This window comes from Etheostoma spectabile, chromosome 4 (assembly GCF_008692095.1).
Source record: "Etheostoma spectabile isolate EspeVRDwgs_2016 chromosome 4, UIUC_Espe_1.0, whole genome shotgun sequence".
NCBI lineage: Eukaryota > Metazoa > Chordata > Actinopteri > Perciformes > Percidae > Etheostoma > Etheostoma spectabile.
This window is the reverse complement of record NC_045736.1, coordinates 13,104,132-13,121,596: the sequence shown is the minus strand read 5'-3', so window position 1 is coordinate 13,121,596 and position 17,465 is coordinate 13,104,132. Positions and strand designations below refer to the sequence as shown.

General features: G+C 40.1%; 1 protein-coding gene across 2 annotated transcripts; it reads left to right on the top strand.

Annotated features, from left to right (window-relative positions):
* The first annotated feature begins 589 nt into the window (after positions 1–589).
* Positions 590–17,150, top strand: cdc42 (cell division cycle 42). 2 transcript variants are annotated; one of them, XM_032514213.1, is made up of 6 exons: positions 590–704; positions 8,280–8,420; positions 9,085–9,157; positions 9,525–9,634; positions 11,239–11,436; positions 14,719–17,150. In XM_032514213.1, the coding sequence occupies exons 2-6, from the start codon at positions 8,316–8,318 to the stop codon at positions 14,806–14,808; spliced, it is 576 nt and encodes a 191-aa protein (XP_032370104.1). In that variant the 5' UTR covers positions 590–704; positions 8,280–8,315; the 3' UTR covers positions 14,809–17,150. The 2 variants fall into 2 exon arrangements, with proteins under 2 accessions (XP_032370104.1, XP_032370105.1); XM_032514214.1 differs by lacking the exon at positions 14,719–17,150 and adding an exon at positions 12,863–13,224.
* Positions 17,151–17,465: the final 315 nt, after the last annotated feature.

Here is a 17,465-nt window from a genome sequence, read left to right as displayed (position 1 = left end):
ATTTGGGTTATTGGGATGGCTAGTGAGCCTTCTAGTGGCAGACAACATTATTGCAATGTACCTATGTAGGTCAACTCAGAGCTCCAAGTAAAGTAGAACAGGCAAAATGACTATAGGAGAATTAATGAACCTGTGTGCTGACTTTTACCTTAATGTTATATTTAGTGTTGTGAGGTATTGGTGCTCTCTTTGGTACGGTGTTAAAAGGTTTTCAAGCAGCAGAAAAGTGATTTAGTCAAATCAAATATTTTGTATTGAGCACATTTTAACACTCCCTACATGTGCATTCTCAATGCAGACACCTTTTTAATGTATTACATTTGTCAAGCTTTATATAACTGAAGATTTTATTGGATGAATTAATACGAGGACACAATGTAATTGCCCATACAATGTGGGTGGAACACAATGATAACTGTTACATTAATAACTATTTACAAGCTGCCCTATAAGCTGCAGCTGAGATATATTTACAGTACTTAAATACCACAAATTATGTGTTTTTCAATGTTGAAACCGCAGACCATATTGACCCATTTGGTTTTTGGCCCCGGTTCAAGATAGGTAGCCTGGTTGTAGTGAAAATGATTAACGTCATTACGTAGTACATATCGAAGCACGCAACGTGTCCCTGTTCTGTTGACTGGGAAGCCCCTAGCGCGGAGCTGCCAACGCCCGGCGTAAAGACACAAATAGAGGATACGGTACGGGAAAATGTCTTTTTGTTGGTTATTTGGCTACAACTGTGGTTCGTTGATATGTTGAATGTTGTTGAGAGCGTATATGTTGTATATCTGTGGCACATTAGTTGTAATTATCAAATTAGATATCTCATTCAGCAATAACATCCGCTAATGTTAGCTAGCTAGCTCAGGCAGTTAGCTAGCAAGCTATTTGAGGTGGACAGCAACGTTAGCACAGCAAGCAGACAGGCAGGTCTATACCTTTTGGACCGGCTACTAAATAAACCTCCTCGGTCTTTACAAGCCGTATTTCTAATCGAATGTATTTGCTATGACAATTTGACTTCCACGTGTCGTAATTAAAGCAGTAAATACAATACGTTACAATCTAGCGGTTAGCTGGCTAACGAGCTGAATAAAAAGGCGTAACAAACGCTAGGTTACTTGCTTTATTATATGATTCAACAGGGTCTCTGATTATACAGTTAGCTATACCGTGCAATGTGTGGATGCTAGGGTAAACATCATGAGACTGACTGTGTAAAAAGAAAAGGGACAGAAGTATAACAGGTACATTTCTTTTTCGTTTAAACAGCCGGCAGGAAATTAGCTAGGCCACATTGAGGCCGGGGATGTGGCCGAAACACAGCAGCTAAGGCTAGGGCATCCTAGCTCAAGGTAACGTTAACTTGTAGTGGTAACCGTCTCTCAGGTGTAAGCTTGGAAGGTTTTATTATGCATTTAACGACAATTACACTTACAAGCTGATGCTAACAGTTTATCACGCCACTCTTGGTCGCATAGTTAGACATGTAAGTTGTAAGGACATTAATGTAATACGTTCAAAAGTTAATCTTTGGATAATTTAGAACATGCTCATGATTTAGACTCTCTCTTTGAACTGAAGTCTTCAAACGGCCTGATGTCCAAGGGTTTTCTTTTTTTTTTTTAAATAACTTTATTGAAATTTTACAAAATACATGATATCCACTTTATACATTAGAGAGCAAAACAATCCATATAAACAGCAGCGAATTTACAAACATGACATAGTCTAGCCTACATTATAAAGTGCTTAAAGTGCATGAGTTAAAGTGCAAAGAACAGGGTTTTCCTCATCAAGCCTGTGCTTGACTGCATCACTAAAAGTTTCAGATGACTTTAGAGAGAAGCTTTGACCAATCCTTCAGTGCCTTTCACATGCACGTTAAAAACAGTTTTCAGAAGCTGGTCAACAGACCAACATTTCTTGCTTTACAGAGTAAATTTCAATTAGGAATTAATATTGTATGAAAACTGCCACATCAAGCTGAACTCAGTGTCAGGAAGTATCGTGTGATGTCAGGTCTCGTGTAACAAATTGCTTCGAGGCTCGCACTTATTCACGCCCCCCCCATACAGGAACCGGCAGAAACTTAGGAAAGCATTGTTGGAAGAACGGAGAAAGAGGAACGTCAGATTGACCGAGCAAGGAGTCAGACACAAGTAAAGTAGGAGCTGCAAAATATCTATTCAGAAGCTGTAGGGGGAGCTCTTTAGAGAAACCTCTAGGGGGCGCTCTGAAGAGAAACCTGCGAGAAAACAGCAAAGAAATGGCCAAAACTGCATAGCGCCCCTTAAATGCGACTGTCACTCCCCGATGTAAGTCGAGTGCAGATTTGAGTCGCACATGCGTTAGTTTGTGACGAGTTAAGATGTGAGTTTCACATACGTTACGTTGCAACATTAGTCTATAAGATGCTAACGAGAGACTTCTGTAATGTTAATACAGCAAAAATGGACCTACTTAACGGAGTTGGTTCACTGCTGACTACAAATTAGCAATCAAACGCAACAAGGTTGTCACTTGAATGGTGTTTTGAGGTAACGTTAGCAATCAATTAATCATAGATAGCTAAAACCTTTTTGAAATGACTGCTAGCTTAGCTACAAATTAGCAATCAAACACAACAAAGGCTGTCACTGGAATTCAATCTATCATAGACAGCTACGTTTCTGAAATGATTCCCATTGTCCTTTTTTAGTTTTTTTTAAATCATTTTTGTTTGTAATGAGAAGTTTATTATTTCATGGATTTCACAAATTTCAGTATGCCATGTTATGTCATACTGACATTGACTGTTGTCGCCTGACAACTTGCCATTATCGGGCCGTGTTTTGGCAGTTTTATTTGCCTGATAACCAATTCATTAACAAGTACTCTACATTGGCTCGGCCACAGTCTCTGTCTGTCCCTCTGCTTTGGTTTCACTCACCACTGAGTCTGACTAAATGTCCCGCCCACAACACTATTTGACAATCTGTTACTGGGTATTCTGTTAAAGGTTTTTAATTCATTAAATAATTGCTAAAAGCGTTTGAACAAAGTTGTGGGTTGGAGTTTGTAACATTCCAAAATCTTAATTTTGACTTAAAGATTTTTATTTTCACTGTAAATGCATATCTGTTCCAAATACCTGTTATTGGTTTCATTAACTACTAATAAGTACTAATAGTTGATTTAGTCGGTGCCTGAGCCACAGCTTTTTCTTGACTTTGTGTGTTGGAAAGTATAACCCAAATGACCCAGATGACCCAAATACCCAAACCAGTGAGGGCCCATCTAAACTTAGGTGATCAAAACAGCACTTAATATGGCTGCTTTATGTAGACATCTTGGAGAATGTCTACATAAAGCAGAAAATTAGAGAATGTTTACAACACACTGGATATTTATCGGTCTTTATAGCAGAGTGATCACAGTTTAGATCACACTGTGAGGTGTAGGAAAGCACATTTCTCCTAGGATTTTTTTTTTTTTTCCAGCAGCAGTGCTGAAGTGCATGAGTTTTATTTTGTGCCACATGCTGACACGAGAAGGGCTTCACACAGTACAGTACACGGTTGTAGATTTAATAAATAAGACTTGTAGCCTATCCTTCCCCTCTCTCCTGTACTCTACTCTGCCTCTTTCCTCTACACGGCCCTCCCATCACTTCTCTTTCCATACTTTCCTGTCGTACCTGTACTACCTGTGGTCCTGCTAATGGAATGTATGAAGTAAAGTTCTTAATTCTTGAGTAGCGGCTGCATTATACCTTCACCACCACTTGACCACTTCACTGTGAATTTCTCCTCTGCCAACATCTATCTGCTCTTGGTGCATCCACTGACACGCTCCCTACATAGTTGCTACGTACACAGTATGCACTGAGCTATTTCCCAAAGGAGCTAGCTACTCTTAGAATAATGTAATATGTACAAAGTGGATTCCAAACCCAGCCCTGGCCCCACAGTATTACTGGTAGCATCAAAGCTTGTGCCTGGCTTTTTACAAGTTGTTTTCCTTATCTACTCTCATTCTCACATGGCAACATAGGGCAGCACGTTAAGCCCACAGGACCAGGTTTTTCCGAGCCTATGGTTGGTCAGATTATGTAGCAGTATAAAAAAAAAATGTAACGCAGCTTTTGCAATTTGAAAATTGTGTTCTATTACAACGCAATCAATTTGATTCATCGTTCATCCCTAATTTCTCTGACAGCAGGCATTGGTAAACCCTCACTGCTTTTCAACCCACGAGCTTTGGCAGTTGCCTTTTTATTAAACACACAGTTCCAAACTGAAGGCACCACAACTGATTATCAAACCCTGTGTCTCTGGACTGGGACAACACAATATTCTCTGCTCTTCACATGAAAATTCAGAGGAGACAGGTTTCTCAGACAACTACCAGTGAGATTAAAGTCCCTTCAGACTGCAAAGGGACATCTACAGCACCCACCACTTGTCCTACAAAGGTCTCATTATTATCATGGGTAATCACACCAATATGCCAAATTTTGAACAGTTAATACACAACATAACAGCTCAATGGTAAGAAAAAAAAAAAAAAAAAAAAAAAACTCTAACATGCATATAAACCAGCAATATTACACATTATGCGTCTGATTAATAACACATGGAGGATGATATTCTTTGGTCTTAGTATCCCACTCTGCTGCGCAGCGCCTCGTTTTATTGATTGTGTTTAGTGGCATGCTCTAACCTTTTCACATCTGTGTTCCTTCTTAGTTGCACAGTTTTGTCTACAGTCGGGGTAACCTCTCTCGAGTCTGAAAGAAACAGTCTTTTAGTCAAGGTTGCCAGCTGTTGAGTCTGGATGCCTCCACTGGTGTAATCTATTAGTTGGCCATTACCAGGAGCAGCTATACTCTTTAATCAGATTTTTTTGTTTAGTATTTTACCACAAGAACTTATTCTACAGGAAAACTTTGTATTTTTTGACCAGGTGTTTCTTGAAATTTTATTTTTGCCTTGTGTTTTAATATGATAACACGTTTTTGTAAATTGGGTGTTAGTAGGCAGCAAGGTAAGGACAAAATAATATTGGTATCAACATTCGTATAAGCCGTTTTTGAAGAAATGTTTCTATAGATAGATTGCTCTTATTGAAAATATACATTATAAAGAGTTGTATTATGGCTTCCTCTCCCATCTCCCGCCAGGAAAATATGAGGACAAATAAGATTACTCTATAGCAAGATGACACACTCATGTTGACAAGCTCTTAATTTGAAATTTCAATCAGTGACAAATGTGTAATCAACCTTTTAATTTCAGACTCTTTGGTCTGTGATTTCCACCAAACATTCAAACATACAAAAGGAAGGCCTATCTAACCAACCAGCTTGTTTTGCAAAGGGATTGGTATGTTGATGAAATCTCTACCGTTGGATTTCTGCAGGACATCCACCCGTGTTCTGTTCCTTTGTTAAACCGCGTTCACTCAGTAACTTTGGCCTGCAGGTAAGGGGTAGGGGTAAAATGGAGAAATGGGATTCAGCCTTAATCCTCCTCAGCCTTAGTCCTTCTCTCAATGACACCCCCACCCCCACTCAGTGGTGCAGAGATCTGCAGTGGCTTGGCACTGACTTACTGTAACTTGTGGTGGAGAAACAGGGAAATACTATGTAGCGTATTGTCTCTAAATGCACCGAGATGCGTCACGTTGTTATGGGCACAGATTCAAGGTCAACGATTATTGTGTCACTTATCTTAAAGGCCTTTTTAATTTGAAGGCATTTCGACATGTCACAGTAGGAAAAGTACAAGTGTAAATATTAAAATGAATGTGCTGCAACGATTACTTTCATTATCAAAGCATGAATTTCCCACAGTCCAAGGGGGCATCTTCAGATTAAGAATTATTGATTATTTATTATTGATTATTTTCATAGTTGACTTAATCTGTTGACTTCCCGGTTAGTTGATTTGGCTAGATGTTTGGTCTATAAAGTGCCAGAAGATATTGAAAAATGTCAATGTTTTCAACCTATATTCACATGAATACACTACAAAGACAAGATGTTTAATTAGATTAGAAAAGTCCAGGGTGCTCAAGAAGTTCAGTCGGATGTTTTGAAGGTGCTCTGTGGGGTCTGGAATTCAATTAAGTTTAGGAAAAAAAAGGAAGGGCAAGGTTTTTTTCCATACAAGATATTTAATGTTTAAACTGAAACTTTATTGTATTTTGCAAATATTCACTCATTTGGAATTTGATGCCGGGTAATCAATTATCAAAGTAGTTGGTGATTAATTTAATAGTTGTCAACGAATCGATTAATCATTGCAGCTCTACTTCCGATTATTTGTTTTCTATTTTCAACAGTCCATAATCCAAAAGATGTTCAATGTCCTATTATATAAACCCATGGCAGAGAATATCAGCTGGTTTGAGTGTTTTGGGCTTTAGCTGAATACTATGTAGCCGCTTCAGTTTGAAGGTCCTCGTTGTTTATGCAAACTGTTACGCTGTGGTGGCTACTGGGACACGTGATTACACCAGATTCATTGTTAATTTTGTTAGTAACACCTGTGCTTTTCCTACTATGATAAGGCAAACAAATTTTCAGCGCCGGGGGGGAGGGGGAGAGAGAGAATGTTGGACGTCATAAATTAACAGTACCTGAAAACAGCGTGTACTTTTTCTTTTTGCATCTTACGTCATACTTTCAGTCACTATGACCACTACGGTCAGAAACGTGCCAAAATATGAACAATAACGTTGCTGTCAACGGGCTTATGTTCTAATGTTAGTTAGCTAGCTACCGACTGATACCTTTAAACTATCCAGCAAATAGACGATACCGTGGGGAGCGGTGATGTAGCGTCACCGCTCATTTTACACACAGTTTAACAACAAAACAAAACGCTGAGCTACGTATTTCATGTTGGTTTTAAAGCGGTATGCACCCCCAATAACCTGGGAAACGGTTTTAAAACCGTAACGTCTCAGCGTTTTTTGTTTCTTTGGTTGCTGGTGTGCAACAGAACTGACGGGTCTGATGTTCAATGGGATGTGAGATTTGAGTCACAATCACTTACAAATTGAATTAATGAGATATTCTTACTGCCTCATTTACTGAACTTTAAAGTAACGAGACAACAAACTGTGCCAATTCTTTGTGGTGGATGAACTTTAAAGTGCTTATTTTGCTTTTTATGTTTTGTTCACTTTTCCTTTATGCATGTTTTACTCCGCTTCTGACTGGCTAGTAGTCCTTGCGTAGCTACTGCACATGTGCAACTCCCAACAAAGATGGAACAGAAGTGAGATGTCTCATTCTGTAGCTAAAACAGCAAGCTCAACACACAGGGTGAAAAGAGGAGCTGCAGCAATGTGCAGTACAACAAATATATGGTGTTTTTTATCAACTTATATTTAAGTTGATATGTTGTGTATATATTACAAATAATAAAGCACTGACAATACGCTCACAACTGTCACCATGTTACGGACTTTTCCATAACATTGTATTCTCGTACACCCTCTACATACAATTATGAACCTGAAAATTACCATAATATGAGCACTTTAAACCCTTTTTACCTCCTGCAGCTTTGACCTTGACTGTCATGGAATAGTCCTTAACATATTGACAAGTTGTGAGCGTATTGTCAATGCTTTATTATTTGTAATACATAAAACGCTGTTAAATATCAGTTGAGGATAATATGATCTGTTATTGCTTGACACATCTATAGTATTACTAGTATTTCATTCTAATGTAGGGGGAACTCGATACAGCGTAGTATCAAAATATTTTCCTTGGCAATACTGTTTTGATACACGCCAGCATTGACCTTTTATTATATGCGTTGGTCAGTTTGTCTGCTTGTCCCATTTCACAGCAATAAAATTGAAGGGTGATGAACGGATACAAAGTTTTCCTTCAGGGACATCATTTTCAAGTTGGAAAAAAATTGACATGGGGGGGGGGTCATACATCACAATAATATAATATTGTGACATAAGTATCCTGAAAATTTCATATTGTGGGGGCCTTTCTCCAGGGCTTAGCCCCGGCCAAGACAATTGTGACTGGTTTAAGAAAATGTCAATACTCCAGAGCACGTGTCCCCCCCCCCCCCCCCCCATGTAATCTATGTGGAGTAACCAGACCCTCCTCCAGCTCGCTTTGAGGAGGGTTTTTTGCTGACCCCTGCTCTATTTTGCGGTTTTTACCTTTGCTCATGATGACTTTGCTACAGTCTGTCCAATAAGCAATTCCACCCAGTAATGAAGTTTCCTTTCTGTTTATTTTTCTGTTCCAGATCTTGAATGAGTAGCGAAGACTGTAAAACCCAGCCATGCAGACCATCAAGTGTGTTGTAGTGGGGGACGGTGCTGTGGGTAAAACCTGCCTGCTCATCTCTTACACCACAAACAAGTTTCCTTCTGAATATGTACCTACGGTAAGCGCATGGACAACTGTCTTTTACTCATAATGTTTAAGATTGGTATTGGAGTTTGGATAACTAAATACTGAACTAGTATTCATTTCAACAGGATGTTATGTGTCAGATTTTGGTTTTGATACACGTAATTACTGCCGATTTATGCCTATTAGCCTAACTACAGGCTATGCCATTGTACATGTAGACTAGAAGTCTGAATTCAGAAAGCCTGGGCAGTGGTTAATCAGTATCCGTCGTTAAGTCAGCCCTAGCATCACTGATAATTGTCAACAATATCAAAAACTCAGAGCATTAAGAACCTCCCAGATCAGTGTATCAAGCTGATGAACTCAAATAGTAAATCTTAGCAGAGCAGAGGTGCAATAAATACATCAGGACTTTTGCACTTCGCACCTTAGTTTTTACAGTTACTACTTTTGGATGTTACGTACTCATGTGTGTCCATGGGAAAATTAACTACATTTACATACTGCAATTTTGAATTAAATTGATTTTGAATCGGATCTTGAACCTAAAAATCAATATAGAATTGCAACATTTTCTGTATCCTGCCACCCAATTTGTCATTCTATTGCACAACCCTACTCTAATGGTAATAAAATGTATACATAATTCACTATTTTTCAAGCCAGCTAACCATTGGTTTTGTTCTGTGTTGTAGGTGTTTGATAATTATGCTGTAACTGTAATGATTGGAGGCGAGCCCTACACTCTGGGCTTGTTTGATACAGCAGGTATGTCTTTCCTATTCCAACTTACACTTTTGTACCTTGTTTGTTCACGTCACCCAGTTTAATGTAACTATTGCCCATTAAGCCATTGTGAATATATATATATATATATATATATAATTAAATAATATATATATATATATATACCCTTTTGTAATGTGAAATGGTGGTGTTATGTTTAATGGAAATCATGGAAAACATGTTGACCTTCCTTTACTTTCCATCCACATCCCAACTTTTGTGACCGTAGGGTGTGAAGACGGCAGCGTTGGTGCTGTGCCTCATTCTGCCAGCAGAGAGAGCCCGTTTTTGTTCAATGTATCAGCGCTGGTAACACGATGGTAAACCTGTCTTTATGTGGTTTCTCCAGGTCAGGAAGACTACGACAGGTTACGACCTCTGAGTTATCCCCAAACAGATGTCTTCCTTGTCTGTTTCTCCGTCGTGTCCCCCTCCTCTTTTGAAAACGTCAAAGAAAAGGCAAGTCAATCTCTTCCTTTTTTATTTTTTTGCCACTGGTCGTTTCCCAATCCGTTGTGAAAGGTGAACTCAATTGGGAACAACCTACCTGTAACACAGGGATGGAAAGCAGGTGCACGTCTGTCTGTGGTGTGAAGTCATGGAACACATTACCAGAGGAATTAAAACATATTAGGGATTCTATTAAATATTATATTAAATTTAAAAAACGGTTCAAAGACGGGACACAAGATAAGTACAGACATTGAGTACTAGTGTTCTGTGAGAATGTTGATTATGATGATGAACGTCATTATCGTTAGGGTTGTCATTGGGGCAATATATCGATGGTATATTGATATCGTGATATGAGACTAGATATCGTCTTAGATTTAGGATATATCGTAATATGGTAAGTGTTGTCTTTTCCTAGTTTTACAGGCGGCATTACCGTAAAGTGATGTCATTTTTTCAATTTACCAGACTGTTCTAGCTGTTCTTTATTTTACATTTACGCCACTAAGTCAATAAATTCTTTCTGGTGATTATTTATCAAAAATCTCATTTTCTAAATAACATTTTGGTAAAGCACCAATAGTCAACCATACAGTATCGTCGAAATATCGGCATCAGGGTATTTGGTCAAGAATATTGTGATATTTGATTTTCTCTATATTGCCCAGCCCTGTAAAGTGTGTAAGTACAGACCCTTATGGGTATATATAGGCGTGTATGTATGTGTAGGCAGGCGTATGGCATATGCATACCCACTGTATGTATGCATGTATGTAGAACATTGTCTGGTGTATATGTTCTTTAGTTTTGTTTTTGGTATAATTTTAATTTAATTGTTTGTTTCTCTCAAAACTGTGAGGGGGGGGGGGGGGGCTGATTATTCTGTAACTTCTGACCCTACCCTTTGGTTATAACCAATAAGTTCATTCATTCAAAAATGGATGCTTTCTTTTTAATTTTTATATATATATATATATATATATATATATATATATATTAATTTTTTTTGTGTGTTAAAATACATGATCAACACATGATGGTTGTTGAATGCTAACAAATCATTTCAAATCTGACTGTGCCATACAGGACTACAAACCAGTTTTGCATCAAATATGGACATAAAACCCACTCAAATGTTGTAGCTGTTTACAAAGACACAGGAAAGAGAGCTGTAGTTTCTAGACCTTTGTGAAAGACTCTTGAGATTATATTTGCGGTGGATCTGAACATTCTGACCTCTACTGACAGCTGACCAAACTTGAGTTGGTGTTCAGGTCCCCACCACAAGGCTTTGTACTATGGGTGACCGAGCTTTTTGTTCAGCTGCACCACGGCTCTGGAACCAGCTCCCGAGTGACCTGAGAGCAGTGCAGAACCTGGACACTTTCAAAGCTGAACTGAAGACTTTTTTACTCAGAAAGGCATTTTTGTGCTGATTGTTTTTTGTTATTATTCTCCTGTGTAGCACTTTGAGATTCTTTGGAATGAAAAGTGCGTTATAAATAAAATGTATTATTATTATTGAGAAAACCACACCGAAGAAACCTCAGTATTAAGTGCTTGTGATGCAGTATGTTGACCAATGCTTAACTCTGTGTTTGTGTATCCAGTGGGTTCCAGAGATCACCCACCATTGTCCAAAGACGCCCTTCCTGCTAGTTGGCACTCAGATCGACTTGCGGGATGACCCTTCCACTATAGAGAAGCTGGCCAAGAACAAGCAAAAGCCCATCACTCCGGAGACAGCCGAGAAGCTGGCAAGAGATCTCAAGGCTGTGAAATATGTCGAGTGCTCAGCCCTCACGCAGGTAACATATATGAAAATATGTATTGTCACACACATACTGTATACACTCTTGAACACACATAATTCACAACTCAATGGCAAGAAATACGAGATCAGAAGGAAAGAGGAACATGTCCATATTCCCCCTGGCCTGTGCACGCTATGGTTGATGAGTTTTGTTTTGCATGCCAGTTTGGTTTCGGTGACTGTTCTTACTGTTCAATTATAGATCCTCAGAAGGGTTTCATATGGCTTAAAAACCTTGCTCCAGACCACAGTGCATCCTGGTTACTGTAAACTGTCTTCCTTGAGCCGCTGCAGGGCTGGTGTGTAGAAGAACCTGTAACCCTTTTAGAGTGGAGTCTCGTAGGGTTTTTTGTAAGGAGGGTCAGTCCATGGGCTCCTCCCAACATACACAAGTCCTATGAGAGTGACACTAATTTGGACTTTTCTTTTGGACTTATTTTTTTATTCTTGAGATTACCGGCGCAACGTGTCCTGGGATCCGAGTAAAAACGTGCTAGTAGTAGCTACAATTTGCCAATGGGAACAGTGCAGCTCTGAAGGACATAGACCTGGTTTAGCAAAAATGATAAGATATCGGGAACTTCACAGCTAAATGGCTTAAATTGTCTTTGCGAGCTACATGTATGTAACTTGCTAAAAAGCGAGTATGCGGCTTGATAACACGGCAATAAGGGCATACGAATTGGCGTATCATACGTACACCATTTCATGAGATCAGTCTGCGCCATGGCAGAAGTGGAGAGAAAAATCTTTTGGTAAAGTTAGTGTTTTTAGTCCATGCAATTTTTAAAAGTTACTTGTGCCAGTTCAAAAGTATTTTGAGCCCTGGAATTGTAATGGCCAATGTGTAGATCAAACAAGTTAAAGGCTTTTAGTGAGACCAAAAGTAGGCAGCTTGTATGTCCTTTTTCTAAACTCTATTATATTGAATATTGGTTCGAGCTAGTCATGAGTACTTTTGTTGGCATTGGTGCATCACTGTTAGAAACCCGAGGAAAGCAAGCAGAGAGAACATGATGCATAAGAAAACAAATGAGCTAGGCCACACTCAGGCAGAGAACAATAGAGTTGATGAAGTTGAGGTGGAGCCCCCACCTCTCTGCTCTGCCCCTTCCTTCCTCCTCCCCCTCTCTCCCTGGCACAACTGTTGCATAGCTGCTGATGTAATTTCCTGTTTCCTCTCGGATCTCAGCACTCAGTCCACGGCCCGCTGCACCCTCTCTTCTTTGCTGTAGAGTCCCTCTCAGCACCATCATCTTTGTGCCATGCATCTTGTCCTGTAACTCTCACCTTCTCTTTGCATTTTGCACAAGTACTTTCCTCCTTGTTCTGCCATGTTCCTCTTATCCTCCTCTCCTATCTATCTCTTTCTGTGTTTGCTGTGCTAATTGTGCTGTTCTCTTTTCCTTCTCCTGCCGTAGCGAGGGCTGAAGAATGTATTTGACGAAGCTATCCTAGCTGCCCTAGAGCCACCTGAGACGCAGAGAAAGAGGAAATGCTGTATATTTTAAACTCTCTGTGCCACTGCTCTCATTTCTTCCTCCCCTTCCATTATTTCCTGCATTTTTCATTCTTTTATCTCCTCTCTCCTTCCCCCTCTCCATGTATTTACATGAGCTGCTTTTGAAACCTGGACCAATCTCAACTCCAGACATCTCACTAACCAATCCATCAGTCGGGTTCTGATCTAACTCCAGACTCAGACTCCTACTCTGTGGATTTATATTACTACTCTATAGACTCAAACTCCTACTCTGTAGACTCATGTTACTATTCTATAGACTCAGTCTACCAGACAACCTTTTGAGACCCAGACCACTACTCTAACCCATAACTGCTGACCTTTTATTGGGTTGGTGTGCTAACATACTTCACATCTTATTCCTGGGGTGGTACTTCAGCTTTATCATGAATCCCAAACTTCACAACTGTATTATTCCTAGTTTTCCTGCTTTGGCCCAGTGCTTAGTAATGTGGCCCCTGGCCAACAGTGGAGCAGTATCTCTCAGAGGACATAGGACGTAATTGTAGCTCGCCATTGTTTTAGTCAGTCTCTCCCTCTGTCCTGTAGTAGTTGATGTGAGGGGGGTTTGGACCAAGGTGGAGGCTTCACATTGCTCCACACTAAACAGAGCTTCCATTTCTAATGCTAATGTATTTTTTGTACTACTGTTGATGTTTGAATAAACAGAACTTGGGGTCTGGCAATGGTTTACAAGTAGGGCTAAGTACTCGAGTCATATGTAGGGAGTGTTTGGCCATTTTGACAACATAAATACCACTAAATATAGACTTTCCTGTTTGGTACCTTAAGGGTGCTGTCTGATTGATGTGGTGTATAGCTGAGCTAAACTTAATGTTTCTTGAATTTGTAATTTTCTGAAGAATGCTTTTTTGTTGACTTATTTTGGCCCAACTTTCTCTATATATGACACATGTGCCATTAACTGTGGTGCATATCCTGCTCTCTTGGAAGTCCAGATGCTAAAAAAGAAGAAGCTATAATTGTGTGAAACTGAAATGAATTAATAAAGGACAAATTAACTTGCTCTCCTCTCTGGCCTGCTTCTTTTCCCAGTGCTTTGTTGGAATTTAGTAGGGTTAGTCAACGCCGAGGGGCTTACTGGGTCACTGTTAGAGCAGCTCTGATTACTTCACATGACCAAGCACATGGTGAAAGCAGCTCTGCTGCAAATAGAAAGAGAGAAGAAACATGTACCTCTGAGGCTAAGAGGAGTTATTGTGACTCTGGATGGCCTGTTGTAGTCAGCAATTCATGACTGAAGAACAGAGCCAATGAAGTATTAAAAAAAGGGAAGAACCAGGAGGTGTGGAATGAAAATAGCCACATATTTTTGTTTTGTGTGGTAGTTGGGGCTCCCCTTTTTTCTCCACTGTCTTGTTTGACTTGCCTTTTGGTTTCAACTGTCACAGGTCAACTACACTTCCAATCCGGCTCACACAGCTAACCACATTTCTGAGAAAAAAGAACGTTCTCTTGAGTTGTTTGTCATAGCTCAGATTTGATCTTCTGGAAATCCCTTACATATTTGTTGATTTTGTTTTGTCCCCAACAGCACTCTAACATCCCACTGTCTTATGACACTACACTTTATGATGTCCAATGCTGCTTTGTTTTCACCCAGTAATTTTCCCTGTTTAAGCTGTTATTGTTTCCCCTCTTCTCCTCTACTTTTTTTTTTTTTTTTTTTTTTTAATTGATCTGTTTGTTTGCGTTGCCCATTGAGCATGTGTGTTTGTGTGTTTTTGTTTACAGAAAGGCCTAAAGAATGTGTTTGATGAGGCGATATTGGCTGCATTGGAGCCCCCAGAGCCCAAGAAGAAACGCAAGTGTGTGCTGCTATGAGAGGCTCCTACCTTTTTTAAAAGCGCGCACACACAACACATAACATGAATCTTAAAAACGTAAATATACACATACACACACACACACACACACACACACACACACACACACACACACGCGAAACACACACAAAACACACACCCTCCCCTGCCACCACACCCCTTTCCCTCCCTCTGCTAAGGTTGGTTGACAGTGTTGCCCTCCACAGAGAAGACTAGAGAGAAAACAGCCTGCAAAGTTCCAGATAATTCTCTGCAATAAAAAGAAGCTTCACCCCTAAGTCTGAGTTTGGGGCGGATCGACCCAACCTGGCTGTGTTCTGGGCAGGGTGGCATAGCCTCGCACGGGGATCCACATACCAAGCTTACACACAAGTAGAATTCACCCTGTCAAGCTTTTGATAGATGATTTTGATTGTGGCCTAATCGACTTTTAGACGTCCAGCCAATTGAGAGGTTTCATGGTTATAAGCCCCAGCCCCTCCCAGCTGCCTGATTGGTGGCTGCTCATGCTGCTGGTCCCATCCCCTCTTTGACGAGCACACTCACCAGCTGATCCCTACGTTCTTTCTCAGCACTACCAGAAGAAAATGCTAACAAAGTAGGGTTTTTTGTTTGCCAACCCCCCTTTTCCCCTCAAACACACAAGTCTGAGATATTTATTCCATGTTCCACATAGGCGCGCTCTTAACCACTAAGATAACTGTGTGGGTTCGACAGAACTCGTTAATTCAGAGCAATACGGCTAAAACTCCACACAGTGGAAACTTAATTAGTAGATATTGCCATCTAGCATCAGGTCCTCTTTAGTGTGGACTTTCACAGTGCAGTCCATTTGGAGTAGTAATCACTTGAAGAGCTAAAGGCATCCAGAAGTAAAGGGTCCAGTAGTCGACCAAGAGGAATTGGCCCTTCAGATGCAGGGAACTTAAACAGTGTTAGCAGAACAAGCGTTGTGTTCTTTATGCGTGACCAAGGGAGGGTAAAGCAGGATACTGTTTTAACATTGGCATCACCTTACACTCAGAACGGGTACAGCAGAGACACCCGTGGGAAGGCGCTGACACACCAACCCGATTATCGGCCGTCGGACCGTCTGGCGAGGTCGGTGACTCAGAGTCTGCTCTGTGTTTTACGTCAGTCAGATTAGCCGTCGGCATCCATTTTGGCAGATTTGACTTTTTAAATCAGTTGGACTCAATGAACGATCTGATCGGTGGAGTGCTACCCCTTGACCAGTGAATCTGTGCATGAGAAAACCGGAGCTGACAACGCCGGTATCGTCTTGTTGCTAGCCATCGTATTTTCTTCCATTCAGCAGGTAATGACAACGATGATCCTTCTTGACTACTATCAAAAAAAAAAAAAACTGTGACTGACGACGGCGTGCTCTGTGGTTAGTAGATCCAGAGAGATGTTAAATCCTTTCCGGTTTTCATTTTTGGGGGGCGACAATACAGATCGTCGTCGTCTCCTGTTACGGTGACGTAATACGTCTCTGGCACGCGCAGAACGTACGCTCAGGTCGCCGTCGCTTCGGTGTGTTCCGAGGCTCCGCTTTGAGAGACGGGAGCCGACTGATCAGTCCGGCCGACGGTCGGCCGTCACATTGGTGTGTCAGAGCCCTAAAACGAATGTCCCTTGGCGGCCAAATCTGGAGATCCATACTTGGACAACTGGTCAATGAACAAGAACCTCCACCAGAATTCTGCGCCAGGTCAGAATTCGGTGCCTTCCTGCTGTGTTTTACCCATGCGGTATGTCTAAGGTCTGGAGGGCGGTCCGGTCTGTACCCGTTCAGACTGTATGGTGCTGCGTGTAGCTGAGCCTCGGTCTCTGTTCTAAATGATAGGTATAACAGATGTAATTATAATGTAAGCTGGAACACAATTTCGATGTAGGCTCCAGGTGTTTTTACCAAAATGTTTTTTTTTTCTTCATTATTTCTGTTCTGTTTTTATTTTTTCATTTTATATATATATATATATATATAAATATATATAAAAAAAAAAGGTTACTTTCACTCCTTTTACATTTAGTGGTCGGAACTCATCTGAACTCTTGTCTGCCAGTTTATTCCAAGAAAAGCTCTGATTGGTTTAGTTGAATAAAAATCTCCAATGGCAGAGAGACTGTTTGATGTTTTGTGATTGGTTTGTTCTTGTTTTTCTTTGCTGGTGGCTTAGAGTTGAGCTGATTTCCAACCCAAGTCAGCATAATAATTATTATTATTATTATAACCTGTTGTTGTTTTGGTGCAAAACCAAATGCTCTGTCTAAAGTCTTTGTTCTTTGTATATGCATTCTTTTAAAAATATTAAACTTATACCTTAATTGCCTTTACCACTTGTCCCTTGCACTTTTTTTATTTTTGTTTTTATTGTGACTGGTGAACAATAGAAAAACAACCACAAAAGTTTTTTTTTTTACTATCAAGTCTGTTTTTTTGTTTTTTTTACCCTGAATCAATCAATCAATCTTTTTGTCTAGCACCTTTTTACACAGGTTAGTGCAATTAAAAGTGCCTCACAGATGACTGACAAGCTGATAATTGGACAAAAGAATGTATAGACCTTAAAAACAATTAAAAAAAATTTACAATTGGAAATGAATGCACACCAGATAATAAAAATGGAAAAATAGTAGTAAAATAGATTT